The following is a 15,661-nucleotide window of genomic DNA, read 5'->3' as shown; positions in this document are numbered from 1 at the left end:
CAGGCTCCTCTGTGCGTCCAGGGCATCGGCAGCGGCCGGTGAGGCCAGTGGGGCTGGAGGGGTGATTCATAAGGCCTTGCTGCTACTCCTTGGGCGTGTGGGGAAGATGCCGGGTTCCGACGAGGCTCCGGCCCCAGGGTGCCCCCAGACGGCAGGCCAGGGGGCTCTGCGCGCGGAAGCCACCGGTGCCGGCTTGTTGCTGCCGGGCTGCGGCCCCCGAAGGCCGAGTCTCTGGTGTGGAACGCGGCCTCGCCAAGCTGCCTAGGCTGGCGTTAATCATTGAGCCCCAGTGTCGCGGACACCCCGCCTGGAGGCCAGGGGGCCGCATCGCTTAGCGGGGCGGCGTGACCACGAGGCCACGCGCCTCCCGTCCTTGAAACTTAAGCCAAGGTCAGCTCGGAGCAGCGCTGCCCTCGGAGGCACCTCCAGATTCTGCCCGTGCCCCGCCCGCGGGCAGACAGCTTGGGGCAGGAGCCAGGCCGGCGAGGATGGTGGTGCCCGGGAGGTGCCCTGGGCCAGAGCACGGCCGCAGCTCCCAGACCCCACGCCTCACTTTTAGGTGGGGGCGTGGAGCCGGTGGGAGGGGGATGCGGGCGGTGCCCCTCGGGGGTGGCCTTGGGCACCCCCGCCTTTGCCCACCCGACCCCAGCCGGCCGACCCTCACGTGTCCCCTTGGCATTTGCAGGGCACAGCCTCCGTCCTCCAGCGCCGGTCCCCCGGTGAGGAGTATGTGGAGGTGGGGCGCCTCGGGCCCTCCGACTACTTTGGTGAGTTGTGGGGTCCGCTCCCTCCTGGGGTGGCAGCCGTCGCACAGGGCCCCAGGAGGGCCTGAGGTGAGGTCCGCAGGGGCCGTGGGAGGACCTGGCCGAGGCCTGGGCACCCTGGCGGCCTGTCCTGGGTGCCGGCGGTCCCGGGAGGGCAGGATGCGGGTCAGGACCAGGCCCGGCGCCATCTGAGTTCCAGGCGATGGTGTAAGTGTATCCCAGCGCTTTGTGGGCCGCGCTCGCACAGACGTTCACTCAGGTGCGGCCTCGCGTCCTGAGGTTTGGCTTTTCCCCTAAATCCGTAGCCCTGACGCTCTCTCTCGCCCCCAGGGGAGATCGCGCTGCTGCTGAACCGGCCCCGGGCGGCCACCGTGGTGGCCCGGGGGCCCCTCAAGTGCGTGAAGCTGGACCGGCCCCGCTTCGAGCGCGTGCTGGGCCCCTGCTCCGAGATCCTCAAGAGGAACATCCAGCGCTACAACAGCTTCATCTCCCTCACCGTCTGAGCCGCGCTCCTGCTGCTGTGCGCGCGCGCGTCCAGGCGAGGCTGGCAGCTGGCACCGCCCCTCCCTCGGGCTCACGCCTCCAGAGGTGGCGGCCCCCTCCCCGTCTCCCTTCCCCGTCCCCCACTGGCTCCTCTTAAGGGACCCGCCTTCCTCCCCACGTCTTCTGGGGTGAGGGGCCAGCTCTGGGAGGCTCTCCTCTCCTATCAGGCTGGGCAGCTCCCGGCGGCCGACCCCTGTGATACGAGGCCACCCGGTCTGTGGCCAGGGTGTGGGGCGATGACATCCCGGGGGTTCCCACAGGCACTCCTGGGCTTGGAGTGAGAAGCTGAGGCTGAAGAGAGAGAGGGTCCAGCCCCTCCCTCAAATGCCCGCCCCCACAGAGGGTCCTCCCAAGATGCCAGGGGTGGGGAGGCTCTGGCGGCTTAAACTAGCTCCAGCCTCAGAGGGGGGTGGCCCCCCGGAGCCCACGGCATGTTTAGGGGAGTGGGCGTGACCCTCCCCTCTCCTGGAAAGCTGGGCGCACTGACCAGTTTGCCTGACCGTCAGAGGCAGGGGTCATCCTCATTGGGCTGAGACGCCCAGGAGAGGAAGGGCACGCCATGTGAGCCTGGGGCTTTCCGAGGTGTGGTGAGCGCTGCTCTCGGGGCCGGGGGAGGCCCCACTGCCTTCCACGTCTTCGCAAAGCAGCTTCTTGGAGACTTGGGAGGAAGTGGAGGGATTTTCTAAAACACTTTCTGGATGAAGTTGTCAGGAACAGAGTCCCCTGTGAGTCATTCTCCAGCAGACAAGCCTCCCGTTAACCAGGAGTCTCGCCCTGGTGGGAAAGCCCGTTATCCGAGCCTCTCCCCTCCCCATGTAGGAAGAATGTGAGTCAGAGCAGCCCTGGGCCCACACACCTAAGTCGTCAGTCAATCCATTCCCCCTCGGAAGTGTCGTCAGGCCAACTCTCACGTGAGCTGGAGGGGCCTGGGGCCCGTGCCCCACGGGACTCCTGGTGACCTGAAGGACGAACGGAAGAGTGCAGTTACCCCGATTTGCTGCTGCCCTGCAGCCCGGGGGGCTGCCTAGTCCGGGGCGGCCCTGCCGTTGCCTGTGGGTGTTTCTGTGGTGTGTGAGCCCCGCCCTCTCTATCGTGATGTTCTGAATGCTGCACGTGCTATTAAATGGCGTACGTCTTCCGGCTCCATGTTTTGGCCTGAAATCTTTCATAGACGATTTCATTCCTTTTGTTTTGTTTCTGTTGTGATGCAACAGCCGCAACATAAAGCTTACCCTCTTCACCGTGTTCCAGTTCAGGGGCATCAGGTGCATCCACGCTGCTGTGTGACCATCCCCACCATCATCTCCAGAACTTTCTCGTCTTCCCAAACTGAGGCTCTGCCCCCGCTACACACTAACCCCCTCCCTCCCCCAGGCCCTGGCCCCCACCCCCTACTTTCTGTCTCTGTGACCCTGACTCCCCCAGGCACCTCTCCCCAGGGACCTCACAGAAGTGGAACCACACTGTCCTTCTGCGTCCGGCTCATTTCACTGTTCTGTCCTCAAGTTTCATTAGCCTGTGTCAGTGTTTCCTTCCTCATTAAGGCTGAATCATATCCCGTGTGTGGATGGACCACATCTTCTTTCTCCGTTCACCCGTCGATGGCGATGGACCCTTGGGCTTTAAGCCCTCTCTCGTGGTCCTGATGTGACGAGCTGGCCACGGTTCCCGGGGGCCGGGGGGCGGCAGCAGGGCTGAGCTCTGTGTGGCAGGAAGCAGGCCCCGGGCCCACCCCAGGTGACCACGGTTTGATGGCCTCGGGAGTTTCCAAGCAGTGACTCGGGAAGGGCGTGAAGCTGGGGAGCGTGTGCCATCTGACCCTCGTGTCCGGACTCCGGGAGCAGCGGGGTTCTGGGCTGAGCCTCTCCCGGCCTCTCCTAAGAAGGCCGCCTCGAGGCCGCCATCCACCCCAGAGCCAAGCAGGGGCGCGTCAGCCGCCCTGTTGCCCAGAGAGCTTTCAGGCCAGTGTCCGGGCTCTGGCCTTTCCGTGGAGGCAGGGAAGGGCCCATGGGAGTTGGGGGGGCAGCCTACCACGCGGCTCCCCACAATGGCTGGACAGAGCAGGCTCCCTGGGAGAGCCGAACGGGGGTTCCGGAATAAAGACCGACCCGGAGAGGGGCTTGACCCACAGAAAGTCGCTGCCGCTGGGCCGGGCGGCAGCAGCTCCGGGGTCCACGACGGGTGCGAGCCCTGCGGGCACCTGCCCTGGGCCTTGTCTCGTGGGCTGTGAGGGGTGGTCCGTGGAGCTGGGGTGGGAGCTGCAGCTCCGCGGGCCTTGGGGGGGCTGTCGTGAGCAGTGCCTGTCCATCACTCTGGGGGCAGGTGGCCCACTGCGGGGGGGCAGAGATGGCCCTGCATGCCAAGAGCTGGGACAGGGCCCTGCTCCACACTCTCCCAGAAGCGCTCCCGGCCCCCCCGGCGCCCCCTGGCTGGGCTGGCTGTCCTGCTCTGGGGTCCCGCTGTCCCCACGTGCTTCCCGAAAACAGAAAGCAGCCACGTTAGGACCCCCGCTCCTCCCGAGGGCTCGGGCCGAGTGGCCCAGGACGCAGGGCGGGGCTCGGGCCGCGTGGCCCAGGATGCAGGGCGGGCCGAGGCCACAGGAGAGTCAGGAGGCCAACGCACACGTCCTTCAGTTTTCTTGATAAAACATCTGAATAATCAAAGCGAATCTGCACACTGCAAAGCACTGCACGGTATAAATATAAACGTGATACGACAGGAGCCACGTGTACAAAATGAAAGTAGAACAAGTGAGATTCATCTTTTCGTGTCACCAGTCCTAAGCTGCCCGTGCCGGGGCGGGGGGCAGTGTCATCACGAGGGCCCTAAGAGGAAGGAGGTGGGAGGGCCAGGGCCAGAGAGAGGGCGTGGGGAGGAGGGACAGAAGCTACCGGCTCGGAGCTGGAGGAAGAGACGGACCCTCCCGAACCCCAGCAGGAAGCAGCTCACGGGAGCCTTTGGACTTGTGGCCTGCAGGCTGGAAGGCTGAGTGGCAGGTCGGCCTGTGGCCTGCAGGCCGGAAGGCTGAGTGGCAGGTCGGCCTGTGGCCTGCAGGCTGGAAGGCTGAGTGGCAGGTCGGCCTGTGGCCTGCAGGCCGGAAGGCTGAGTGGCAGGTCGGCCTGTGGCCTGCAGGCCGGAAGGCTGAGTGGCAGGTCGGCCTGTGGCCTCCAGGCCGGAAGGCTGAGTGGCAGGTCGGCCTGTGGCCTCCAGGCTGGAAGGCTGAGTAGCAGGTCGGCCTGTGGCCTGCAGGCTGGAAGGCTGAGTAGCAGGTCGGCCTGTGGCCTGAGGCTGGAAGGCTGAGTAGCAGGTCGGCCTGCTCTGAGGCGCTGAGCTTGGGGCGTTTTACACGGCAGCCACAGGACATATGGCGGCCCCGCTGGGATTGGACCGGAGCTCTGCCAACCTTGAGTGTGTGCTCGACCCCACCCCCACCCCGTGCTGCTTGGAACTTGGGGTCCCTCCCAGAAGCCCAGGGTCTTCCTGGGCTGGGATGCGGTGGGGCGTGGCAGGCACCCCTCCTTGGAGGGCAGGTCTGGCCCCGGCTGCCTGCTCGGCTGGGGCACGGGGACCCAGGCTGGAGGCTGCGGGAAGCCTCTGCCTGCTGCCCACTGGGGGTGTGGCCAGAGCAGCATCTTCCCCAGCTGGGCACTGGGCCTGCTCCCTTTGGCGCCAGGCGGCACAGACCCAGTCTTGTGGGCTCGTGAAAGCGTGCTTGTGTCCGCCTGAGACTACAAGCCGGGCAATTGTTCCTGCCCCATCGCGGCCCCCAGGGCGGTGCCAGGGGCGCTGTGTGGAAGGGGACGGCGGGATGGGGTCCATGCAGACAGTCCCCGGGTGGCTCGCTCCCCTCGGCTGCCCTGGGGGGCCTGACGTGGACACCCCCGTCTGATCCCCAGGCAGCTTCTGGGAGGGTCAGGGCGTGGCCAGTCGAGGCCTGACAGTGAGCCCCAGAGGGCAGGCGTGGGTCTTTCACACTCGACCTGTGGGCCCCAGGACCGGCACCAAGAAATATTTGAATAATAAAGAAAAGCGGAGAAACTCTGGGTTACTGGAGGGAAATCTGGGGAAATGCAGGCTCTGGCTTCCACAGGCCAAAAAATAAGCAACTGATGAAAGTCCCATACCTTCTACAAAAATGAATTCCAAATTGCTCACAGACTTACCCACAAAGATAAAATCATGAAACGTTTAGAAGAACACAGAGGAGGAAAATCCTTGGGCTCTGGGGCCGGGCCCATTGTTCTGAGACTTGACACCCAAAGCACAAGGCATGAAAGGAGAACTGGACGAATTGGAATTCCTGAAAATGAAAAACGTTGCCGGCGAAGGATCCCGTGAGGAAGATGAAAGGGGAAGAAATGATCGTCGATCTGCCCTTCCCCCAGAGGCCTCCCACCGGGATGTGTGACCAGCTCTGGGAACTCGGCAGTGACACTCACGTACTTGCACAGACAGCAGATACGCACAGGAAAGATGGTCGCTCGGCAGCACCGGGGACGAGACGCTCCACGCCCATAGGAAAGGCTGAGGTGAGAAACAGCGACCACAGCCGGTGCCGGCGAGGAAGCAGGGCGAGGGGGTCGCTCACATGTGGCTGGTGGGGACACAGACCCGTGCAGCCACTCTGGCAAACAGAGGCTTCCGTCAAAAACAAAACCCAAAACCCAACATACAGCTACCACAGGACGCAGCCGGCGCAGCTTGGACGCTTATCCCAGAGAATCGCAGACCTACTCACACAGAGACCTGCACAGGGAGCCTCACGAGGCCTCGTCCGCGGAAGTGGAAACACCCAGACGTCCCCCGTGAGGCCGTCTGAGGGTGAGGCCCTCACACCACGGATGTGACTCAGTGTGCAAAGGAGCCAGCTGTTGGTACAGGTCTCCGGGGAATTATGGCGGTGGTGATGGCCTGGGCAGGTCTCCGGGGAATTATGCCGAGAGGAAATGCCGACCCCAAAGGATTACCCGCTGTATGACGGCATGTACGTGACAGCCTTGAAGTGACAAAGTCACAGGAACGGAGCTCAGGTTGAGGTGGGAGGGACACAAGGGTCCTCGCCTTGATGGGACGCCCTGCGTCTCCACTGGACCCACGTCCAGATCCTGGTCGAGGTTTGCACTGGAGTTCCGCAAGATGTCACCATTGGAGGAGACTGGGTACGGGGTACCCCGATCCCTCTGTGTGTTTCTATTAGAAGGGAAAGAGCCTGCGTGTCTGAGGGAGCTGGAGCATGGGGAAGGCGGGCAGGTGGGATGTGGGGAGGGGTCTGCATTCCACTAGAAGGGCAGGGAGGAGCCGCTGGAGAGCTTGGGACTCTGGGGCGAGTCTGATTTACGCTGTGGAAGGTCCTGGGTAGTGAGTGGCCAGGGTGATCCTGCAGCTTCCCTAAGCTGGTGGCGTTCCCAGGACAGGACAGGCGGGGGCAGAGGGGACACCCAGGCATCAGCAAGCCCTTAACACCTGAACGGCCCCTTCCCTTCCCTACGCCAGCCCCTGTCCCTGCACAGAGCTCTGCCACTTGCTGTGTGGCCTTGGGCAAGTCCCTCGACATCTCTGGGCCCCACCCATCCCTCTCTAAAGTAGCCTAGGAATGCAGCCCACAGTATATCTGGAAGAACGTAGTGGTCCCCAAGTCCCTCCCTGAGCTGAGTGGACGCGGGTGGGACTCAGGCAGGGCCGGGGCTGGAGCGGGTGACTTGGGGGTCTTGCGGGCCACAGGGGCTCAGACCAGATGGGTCCCTGGGGTCTGCCTTTTCCCATCCGAGTGTGGCTTGTCCCACATCCTGCCAGGAAGACTGTCCTGATGCCACCAACCGCGCTGACCTCTCTCTCCCCTCTGGACCTCTCTCGCCTCCTGGGTTGTGACCAATTTAGGAAGTCAGTGACTCACTGCTCTGCTCCAGCCCCATCTCCCGTTGGGTTGAACATCTCCCCTCTTCCAGGGGTCATCTAGTCTGGCTCCAACTTGAACTCCACGAGCAGGAAGGCTTTCTTCGTCTCTTGATCTGGGCCTGGAGACCCAACACCCATGGTGTGCTTGGGGGCCACCAAGGCCCTCGGAACCTTTTCGCGGGTATTGCTTAACAAAGGTAGACCTAACATGTTTACAGCGGATTTTGAATCCCACATGTGGGACTTTTATTCAGCCACGTAGAAGGTCGTTGGGTTTGTCTCTGCTGCTCCCAGCAGGGGCCCACTCTAGCTTGATATCGGGTCTGCCTCTAGGACAGAGCCCTGCGGCGTTCCACTGGAGAGCTCCCTTCCAGTTTAGACTGTGAGCCCCTGACAAACCTCACTGGTCAAACATTCCTTTTTCTGGCGGTTGGAAAGATAAATCAGGCTGGTGCATTTCAGAAACGCACTGGACCACCAGCCGGACAGTCCCTGACCCCTGTGCCGTGACGCACCAGGGCCAGCGTACGGCGTGCTGGGCCTATTTCGTATGAGCTCTGTGGTATCAGGGAAGTTCCCTCACTTCCCTGGGCCTCAGCCATCTCGTCTATAAAGTAGTAATACTCGTTTCCCGGGATCAGCTGTGCCCGAGAGATGGGATCGTATGTGTAAAGCACTTACCATGGGGTCTGGTGCCGAGAAAACACGCACAGATTTGGAGCTGCTGTTACGTAGACTATCTAACCATGTCACACACATTCACGGTGATAACCAGGCCCCTGGCTTCACCCGGACGCGTGGTCCTCACGCCCGGCATTGGTATCCTCTGGCTCCGGCTGGCTTCCCCTCTCAGGCCGCCTGTGGCCTGGCAGGCTCCTCCGCCCCCGCCCTGGCCGCCCTTCAAGGCAGCTGCAGTGCCCCCTCCCCGATATGCTAGCCGGTGATGTGTCCCCCCGATCTTTCCTCCTGCTCCTGGGGCCGGGCTTCGAGGATGAGGGGACCCCAGTTTTGTGGAGGTGACAAACATGTCCCCAGCACACGCTGCTTGCCCTTGGCCCTGTTTGCAAACGCTGTGCCATGTCACCCTGAAGCCTGGAGCGTGAGACCCACTCAGGCCCCTGCAGGTGGAGATTTGGGGCCGGGCCGGTGAGTCGGGCTCCTCCCAGCTCCCTGGGGCCAGGACCCCGGCTGCGAAGACCCCAGCGATGGGGGCGACTCGGTGGCTGACCCTCTCCATTCCCCGGACGCACGCTGGGCCCTCGAGCGGAACCCGAGGCATTCGCAGGTGGCTGGGCTTCCGTGCAGCGTGGTGGCCTCGGCGGTCAGACGCCCACACAGCCCTGAAGCCTCCGGGAGCAGCTCCTCCAGCAGGAGCCGGCCACCGCCTCCTGGGACATGGTGTCCTGAGTTACGCAGCGTCACCTCCACCGGCCCCCTGGACTCAGGGAGGGGACACGGATCCCACCTCTGGATGGGAGAAGCGTCAGAGGATTTGCAGTCTTTTTGGAACCCTCTGCTGTCTCCTGCCTTCCGCAGCTCGGTCCTGACCTGAACGGGCTTTGGTCAGGGTCGGCCGAGCACTTGGTGCCGTACCTTGTGTCTCTACGTCCTGGGGATGGAGACCCCTCCTACCGTTCCAGGGTCCCGCTGTGGGGGCAGGCCAGCTCCTCCAGGAGGTGTGTCTCCCGCCGTGGTCCTGGTCCACGGTGTCCCCAGCCCCACGCACACATCAGGCACACAAACGTCTGTTGAATGAACGTGTGATTACCTCTAAACCCAAACAAAAGTCCTTGCAAGGATCGGAATGAACTGAATTGCTCACTCGGGAGTTCCAGGAACCTTAGATGGGCGCGAATACTGACAGCCAGAGGCGGAGCCGGGGGCCAGAGCCCAGGTTGGAGCACGCCCCCACCCGCCGCGCCCCCCAGACCCCCTCGCAGCCCTCCAAGCTGCCCGAGTCCGAAGAAAACTCGTAGTTTTGCTCTTGGTAGGATTATCGTTGTTTCCAAACACACTTCAGCTGACTTTTCATGCCTCAGAAGGAAAAGCCCCGAGCGAGTGGGCATATGTGGGAACTCCTAGGAACTCCTGCTTCGTTTTTTCTGTAGACTAAATAAACCATGACAGGAAAACGTCACTAATTTAGATAATCCCAGCGTAAATGCTCCAAGTTAGCCAGTGTCCGTGGAGTTCCCACACCAGGCGTTCTTCCTGGAGGGGTGAGGGTGGCTGGATGCTGCCCAAGGCCGTGGCCGCACCCTGGCGCTTTGGCCGGAGGGCTGGTTGGGAGGGGGGCAGTGGCCAGAGCCTGGCCAGCCCCCTCTGAGCTCGAGAGGTCATGCCCTCTGGCCCCGGGGGCCGGCTGCCGCTGCCTCACTTGTCTCCAGCTCCGTGGCCACCCGCAAGGTCCAGGCCCTGTGCTCATCTTGCCGCCGGCCTCCTGCTGGCTCCCGCTCCCCCTCTACCGCCACAGAGCCCAGCCCCAGATGCGCCCCACCCTGACCCACCCGTCCCGTTGCATCCGCCCTCGTCCTGGACCCCCAGTTCCTCCTCAGAGCCCGATTTTTCTGCTGTGCTCCCACCCCTCGCTGCCCCCACCTGCCCGGGGCCTGGCACGCAGCGGCCCGGCAAGAGGATGCTGTGGCGTGAAAAGAACCAAAGGGGGAGTCTCGGGCCTTCGAGGCGGGTGTGAGTCCAGGACCACCGGCGTGAGTAGGGGGCAGGTTTCAAGCTTCTGTGGCCCTGATGCCCCAGCCGCCTGGGGGGCAGGAGGGAGCTTCAGGGCTTCAGACTCCAGGACAGAGCTCTGGGAGGCCCAGAACCTTCCGGAATGGAATGCCCCGCCCGTGGGCGTTGACACCTCCCTGTGCGGGACCCTCAGTTAGCGTGTCCGACCCCACACGGTCGTGCTCAGGACATAGGGGGTGAACTCTGGGAGCCCCGAAGCATCCTCGGTGCCGGGAGGGGGATGGGGTCAGCAGCCCTGGTCCTGGCCAAGGGTGGCCTGGACCACACACTGTCCCCGCGACCCGGGGGGCAGGTGCGAGGGCGGGGGACCCTGTGTCTGGGCCCCCTCCTTTCAGCATGGAGCAGGAGGGTGTGGTCACCACCCACGGGGAGCGAGTGCTCTAGCACTGGGGCCCCAGGCCCTTCTGGGACCCTTGGGTGTGTGTGTCTGTCTCTGCGTCCTGGCAGGGGCGCCTTCGGACCCGGGCTGAGGGGCCCAGTGGACCCAGCAGAACCCGCCTCACAGGAGGCCACCAGGAGGGGAGGCTGGTGCCTTCGCTGCTCGCTTCACTCACTGATTCACTCAGCCCTCAGTGAGCGCCCCCAGGGCCTGGCCAGGGCTCAGAGGGTTTCTGGGGTGGGCCTCTCCCCGTTCCCACTGTCCTGCTCTCGCCCCACTGGCGCTGGGGGCCCAGTGACAACCCAGAAGTGCCCTTGATTTCAGGGGGATTCGGCCTTGAGCAGGCAACACCTCGACACAGAACGGCCACCCGAGCAGAGCAGCTGGGCTGTGCGGAGGACGGGGCCGTGCCTGGCCCCGCTGAGCCCCTCAGGCCCGCTGCCCTGGGCCTGCCCAGCAGCCCCGCGGGGCCGTTCCCAGGCGGGGAAACGAGCTCAGAGAAGCGAAGTACGGATGGCCGCCCAGCGGCGAGAGTCGACCTGCTGGGGACCGGCTAGGGGGCCGGGTAAGGCCTGGAGGGGTCAGGCTGGGCTGGAGGGCCGGGCTCACGGCCCCTGCATCTCCGCTGCCGCTGGTCACCAACCCTCCTGTTCTGGTCTGGCCCCCACCCAGGAGAGCCGGCCGGGCCCCTCCTCAGGCGTCCCCTCACCACCATGCGGGGTACATGCCCAGCCGCGCACGGAGGCCGGGCGGGGCGGTGCAGCGCGGCATGCGGTGACCTCCTGGGCCCCTGGGCCCTCCTCCCTGCCGTCCAGGTGCTGCGCTGGGAGGCCTGGGTGAACCAGGCCTATCCTTGTCTGGGCCTCCAGGGCACAGCAGGGGCCACGGACCCGTCCACTCCCACGTCCAGCCTGAGAATCTGGGAGTGCGTGGGGCCGAGGGGGGCCTGGCACATTCCACTGAAAAGACACACAGGTCATTCCCACAACTCTGCAAATGCTCGCTGTTGGGGCCGGGGTCCCAGCGGCCAATGGGCAGACAGGCCCTGCCCAGAGTTCTGATGGGCATGTTCTCTGGCTGGGCTCTGGCCACCCCAGGACAGCTCCTCAGAAGCAGAAACACAGAACCCACTCTGGGAGCAGCAGGGGAGGGGCGTGGGGAAGGAGGGGTTCCTGGGGAAGCAGGTGGAAGGGCACGGCTGCATGCAGGGCTGCACGGGAGGAAGGACGCTGGCGCATGTGGACTCTGTCCTGCTCCCAGCACCTGGGGGCCACACCCCGTCCAGCCCCATGTTGGGACCACGGCCAGGGGAGGGAGACCATGGAAGCAGCCGGAGCTGGAGGCCGGAGGGGCCGCCCAGGTGAGGGGTGAGAATGTGGCCCCAGGGAATCCCCACCACAGGCAGAGGCGCCCCTCCTCCAGGGAGGCCACCAGGAAAGCCCTTGCTCAGTCGCTTCCTGAAGCTGGAACACCTGCGAAGGGAGAGGACAGGAGGTGCAGGGGAGGTGGGGTCCTCTGCTGGGTTGACGCTGACCCCGTCACGGTCGGACCTGAGCGAGACTGCCCTGTGCTGGGCCCTGGCTAAGAGGGGATGCTGGGAGGTGCCGCTTCCCTTCAGGCCCGGAGGGAGGTCCATGGGGAAACCCCTCCCCTGGCTGAGAAGGTGCCCCCTCCCTCCCTGCCCAGACTCCTGGGTGGCGGGGAGTCTGCAGATTCCCAGACCCAGTCTCTGGGGCCAGGTGGAGGTGATAGGGGGCGGTGGTGTTGGGGGGGAGGGAAAGGGGGGACCGGAGAAGGCAGCGAGGGGGGACGGGGAGCGGAGGGGGAGGCAGGGTGAGGAGAGGAAGCCAGAGGAGGGGTGGGAGGCGGCAGAGGGGGAGGGGAGGCAGAGGAATTGAAAGTACATTCCAGACGGGTGACACACAGCTCTGCAGTGCAGGGCAGGGAGGGGGGCTGGCGGAGCTGCCCTTCACAGGAAGGTCCCTGCGATCCAGCTCCCCTGAGAGAGAGATAAGATGGGTGGGGCCAGGCTGGAGGAAAATTCCTGGCCTGGGGAGCCCTGCTACTGGCTGCCATCCTTCAAGGCTCTGCTCGAGTGCCACCTCCTCCTTGAAGCCTTCTTGGATTCATCCCTGGCTCCCAGGATCAAGAGGGGCCACTGGGGAGCCTGGCTGCTTCTCCTCCTGACACACCTGGGCTGGCCGGGAGCTGCAGGCCGTGCCCAGGCTGGTCCTCACACCGGCTGAGCGCCTAAGGGAGGGCCTGCCTGGGAGGGCCTGCCTGGGGTGTCCACTCTCGCCCACTGGCCTCCGTGGTTTCCTCGGGGCTGGGCGTTGCTGTCTGGAGCTTGACGAGCACTGGCTATTTTAGGGCCTCCCGTGACCCAGCTCATTTCTGCCACACCCTTTGGTGTCGGTGCTGACACCCTGTCTCCTCCTGCAGGTGGGTTAGCCCTCTACCCACGGGCCGGGCGGCAGGTAGGACAGGTGTGTGGGCTGCTCCTGCCTCAAACCCAGAGGTGGCAACGGGCGACCAGGGGATCAGAGCTGAGTGGCGGGGGTCTTGGGGGGAAGCTTCTGAAGAGCCATCCTGGCTGCCTCGGCCAGGCCCCTGGCCACTCCTTCCCTTGGGTCTGGAAGAGGCAGGGCGCCCACTTCTCAGGCCGCGTGGTTTGTAGGCCCCTGAACTGCTTCTGAGAGGCCAAGGGGGTGCCCGGTGCTGGAGTCCCCCCACGTGCCGGTGCCAGTGGGCACCTCTGCGTCAAGGGGGGCCCTGGTGATCCCCCATTCCAGGTGGAGTAGGGCTGGTCGGAGTCACCAGTGGATGGTGTAGAAACGACGGTGGGGATTTCCCAGGACAGGCCGTCGGGGCGCCGCTCGCTCTGGAGGAAGAAGAACTGAGGCCTCCGGCCCACAGCCACGGAGGAGCCCCCACTTCCCGTCAGGCCGATAGACAGAACCACCAGCCGAGCCGCTCTGAGACCCAGACCTACGGGAGGGCGAGCTCTCCTCCCTGGGCCGTGCTTTCACTCTCTCGGTCTTGGGGTCACTTGCTCCGTGGGAATAGGGAGCTACAGCAGATGTTATCCTCCCGGGAAACTGAGGCCCGGGGGTGACCTGGCTTACACACTGAACACGCTCAGAAGAATCGGGGCCCGGATTCGGGCTGGGTCCCTCGGTGCTGAGCTGCCCTCACACAGGACCCTGCAGCCGTGCTGGAGTTCTGGGGTCCTTGTCAGACACTCGGCGACATCTGGAGGCCTCTCCTTGGCCACGTCGGGCCCAGCGGCCTGGTCTCGTGTCCGAAGGCCATGCGGCTCCCCGAGGTGTGTGGCAGAGCTGTGCGGGACCAGGAGGCCAGGCTGCCTTTGGAAAGCGGGTGGTCCTGAGTCCAGGGATCTCTCGGGAGGCAGAGCGGGGCTGGGCCGGGACAGACCCCCAGGTCTGCGGATGGAAAGCGTTTCTGGGCTCCGAGGCTGCCTCTCTCCATGGCGTGCGCCTGCCTCTGCCCACGTCAGCTTTGCCAGAGGGGACCTGGCGGGGAGGACAGACTTACTTATAAGCTGTCATCTGTGGTAGAGCTGTGTCCTCATCACCAGGGGCTGGGCTCACCCCGGAGCCCGACCAGCGCTTAATTCTACATGAGGGTGGGCACCGTTTAAGCATCTCCTGGTGGGCTTCTCCATCCTGGAGCGTATTAGGGTAACTTTGGAGCAGAAGTGACCTGGGCGGATTCACGTCTGAAAGGATCACTAATTAGCTGTGCAGACTGGGGGCGCTGGAGGAGGTGGGAGGTTGCACAGGATAAAGGGCAGGGGTGGGGCTGGGGCCAGCTCAGTGGCATGGACTGGGGACTGGTCAGGTTTCAGAGACATTTTGAGGGCTGAGTCGACGAGGTTTCCAACCAGCTCAGACGATCCGTGCGAGAGAGAGCTCCCGGTCGGCTCTGAGACGCCTGGTCCCAGCAGCGGGGGGCATGGTATCCCCGGGAACCCAGAGGTGGGTCTGGGGGTTTGTCTTGGTTGGGTCAAGGTTGACTCATCTGTGGGGCTCCCAAGAGGAGGAGGTGCTGGACTGAAGGGCCCTGGGGTTCAGGAGGGGGCTCTGGGCTGGAGATCCCACTGTGGAAGGGTCAGCGTGGAGGCAGCGTGGCAGCCCGTGAGGCTGGGGGGTGCTGCCCAAGCCGGGGGCGACAGGAAAGGCCCTGGACCCGCCAGTGTGCAGAGGTCGAGACTGGGCCTCTAGGGAGGACACTGCCCCCAGGACTGGCCTGGGGAAGGGGGCGCCCGTCCAGGGTAAGTGGGTGCTGGTGTCCCGGGCGCAGAGGGATCCTGCGGGGCTGCCGCTGTCCCCAGACCCAACAGGTGTGGCCCTGCTGCCCGTGGCTGCCCCGCCCAGGGCTCCTGTTGCAGGGCTGTCGGAGCAGTGCTGCTCACTGAGCATCTGCTGTATACCAAGCATGGCGGCTCTGCAAACGGCACCCTGTGCAGCCCTTTCCGTCACCGGCGGTGGGACACCGGCTGCGTTCGGCCACACGCCCAGCTCTGTGCTCAACACGTCTCCGGCATCACCCTTAACATCTCGAATCTCCTTCTGCTGTATTGCCCACTCTGCCTTTGAGGCCAACAAGGCTCAGAGGGGGGAGCACTTGCCACACGTCGCACAGCCGACAGGGGTGGAGCTGTCCTCGAACCCAGGACTCGCTCCCCGGGCCCTGGGCCTGGGCTCTGTCCTGCCTAGGATGTAACTGCCCCCGAGGCCCCACGGCGGGGGGCGCATGGAGGTGTCGAGAGGCTACAGGGCCTCCTCCACACCCCAGGGGTGCCCTCAGGTCACAGCAGGACGAGGAGCAGACCATGTGGCGTACTTTGCTCTCTCTTGCTGAGAAAAACAGCTACAGACAAAGAGGCCTCCTCCAGCCGCCACAGGCCAGGCCCCAGCCACCTCCCCTCAGAAGGGCAGCCACGTGTCCAAAGGCGGAAGGAGGTGGTCCGCATCACTCCGAGCAGAGGTGTGAGCCCCAAATGCCAGCACCCCTCCCAGGGTGCTCCAGGGGGCCGGGGCAGGGCAACGCCTCCCAGGGAGGCTGGGGGCAGGCGGGGGGTGTGTGGTCTCATCTACCTGGGGGCTAAGGGCGACCCAAGGAGTCCTGGGTACTTGGTCCAGCCTGGCCAGTGGGAGCATGTGTCCACACCCCTGGCTACAGTCAGCGTCCCAGACGGGGCCAGTGAGATGAAGCCCTGAGAATTGTGGGGCTGGGAGGGTTCAGTGGGTGCTGCCTTCCACTGCGGAGAAAGTGGGAGATGAGCCTCTTGATCCAGCCACACCTGAAG

General features: G+C 64.5%; 1 protein-coding gene across 2 annotated transcripts in view; it reads left to right on the top strand.

Annotated features, from left to right (window-relative positions):
• Window positions 1-2,449, top strand: part of PRKAR1B (protein kinase cAMP-dependent type I regulatory subunit beta) — an 85,467-nt gene extending 83,018 nt beyond the window's left edge. For both annotated transcript variants that reach the window (XM_073791777.1, XM_033839786.2), the window contains 2 exons: window positions 686-767; window positions 1,095-2,449. In XM_073791777.1, the coding sequence (XP_073647878.1) occupies window positions 686-767; window positions 1,095-1,267 (255 nt within the window). In that variant the 3' untranslated portion in view covers window positions 1,268-2,449. The remainder of the gene's footprint in view (window positions 1-685; window positions 768-1,094) is intronic.
• Window positions 2,450-15,661: the final 13,212 nt, after the last annotated feature.

The sequence above is a fragment of the Tursiops truncatus genome, chromosome 15 (assembly GCF_011762595.2).
Source record: "Tursiops truncatus isolate mTurTru1 chromosome 15, mTurTru1.mat.Y, whole genome shotgun sequence".
Taxonomy (NCBI): Eukaryota; Metazoa; Chordata; class Mammalia; order Artiodactyla; family Delphinidae; genus Tursiops; species Tursiops truncatus.
This window is presented reverse-complemented; position numbering and strand designations above follow the sequence as displayed.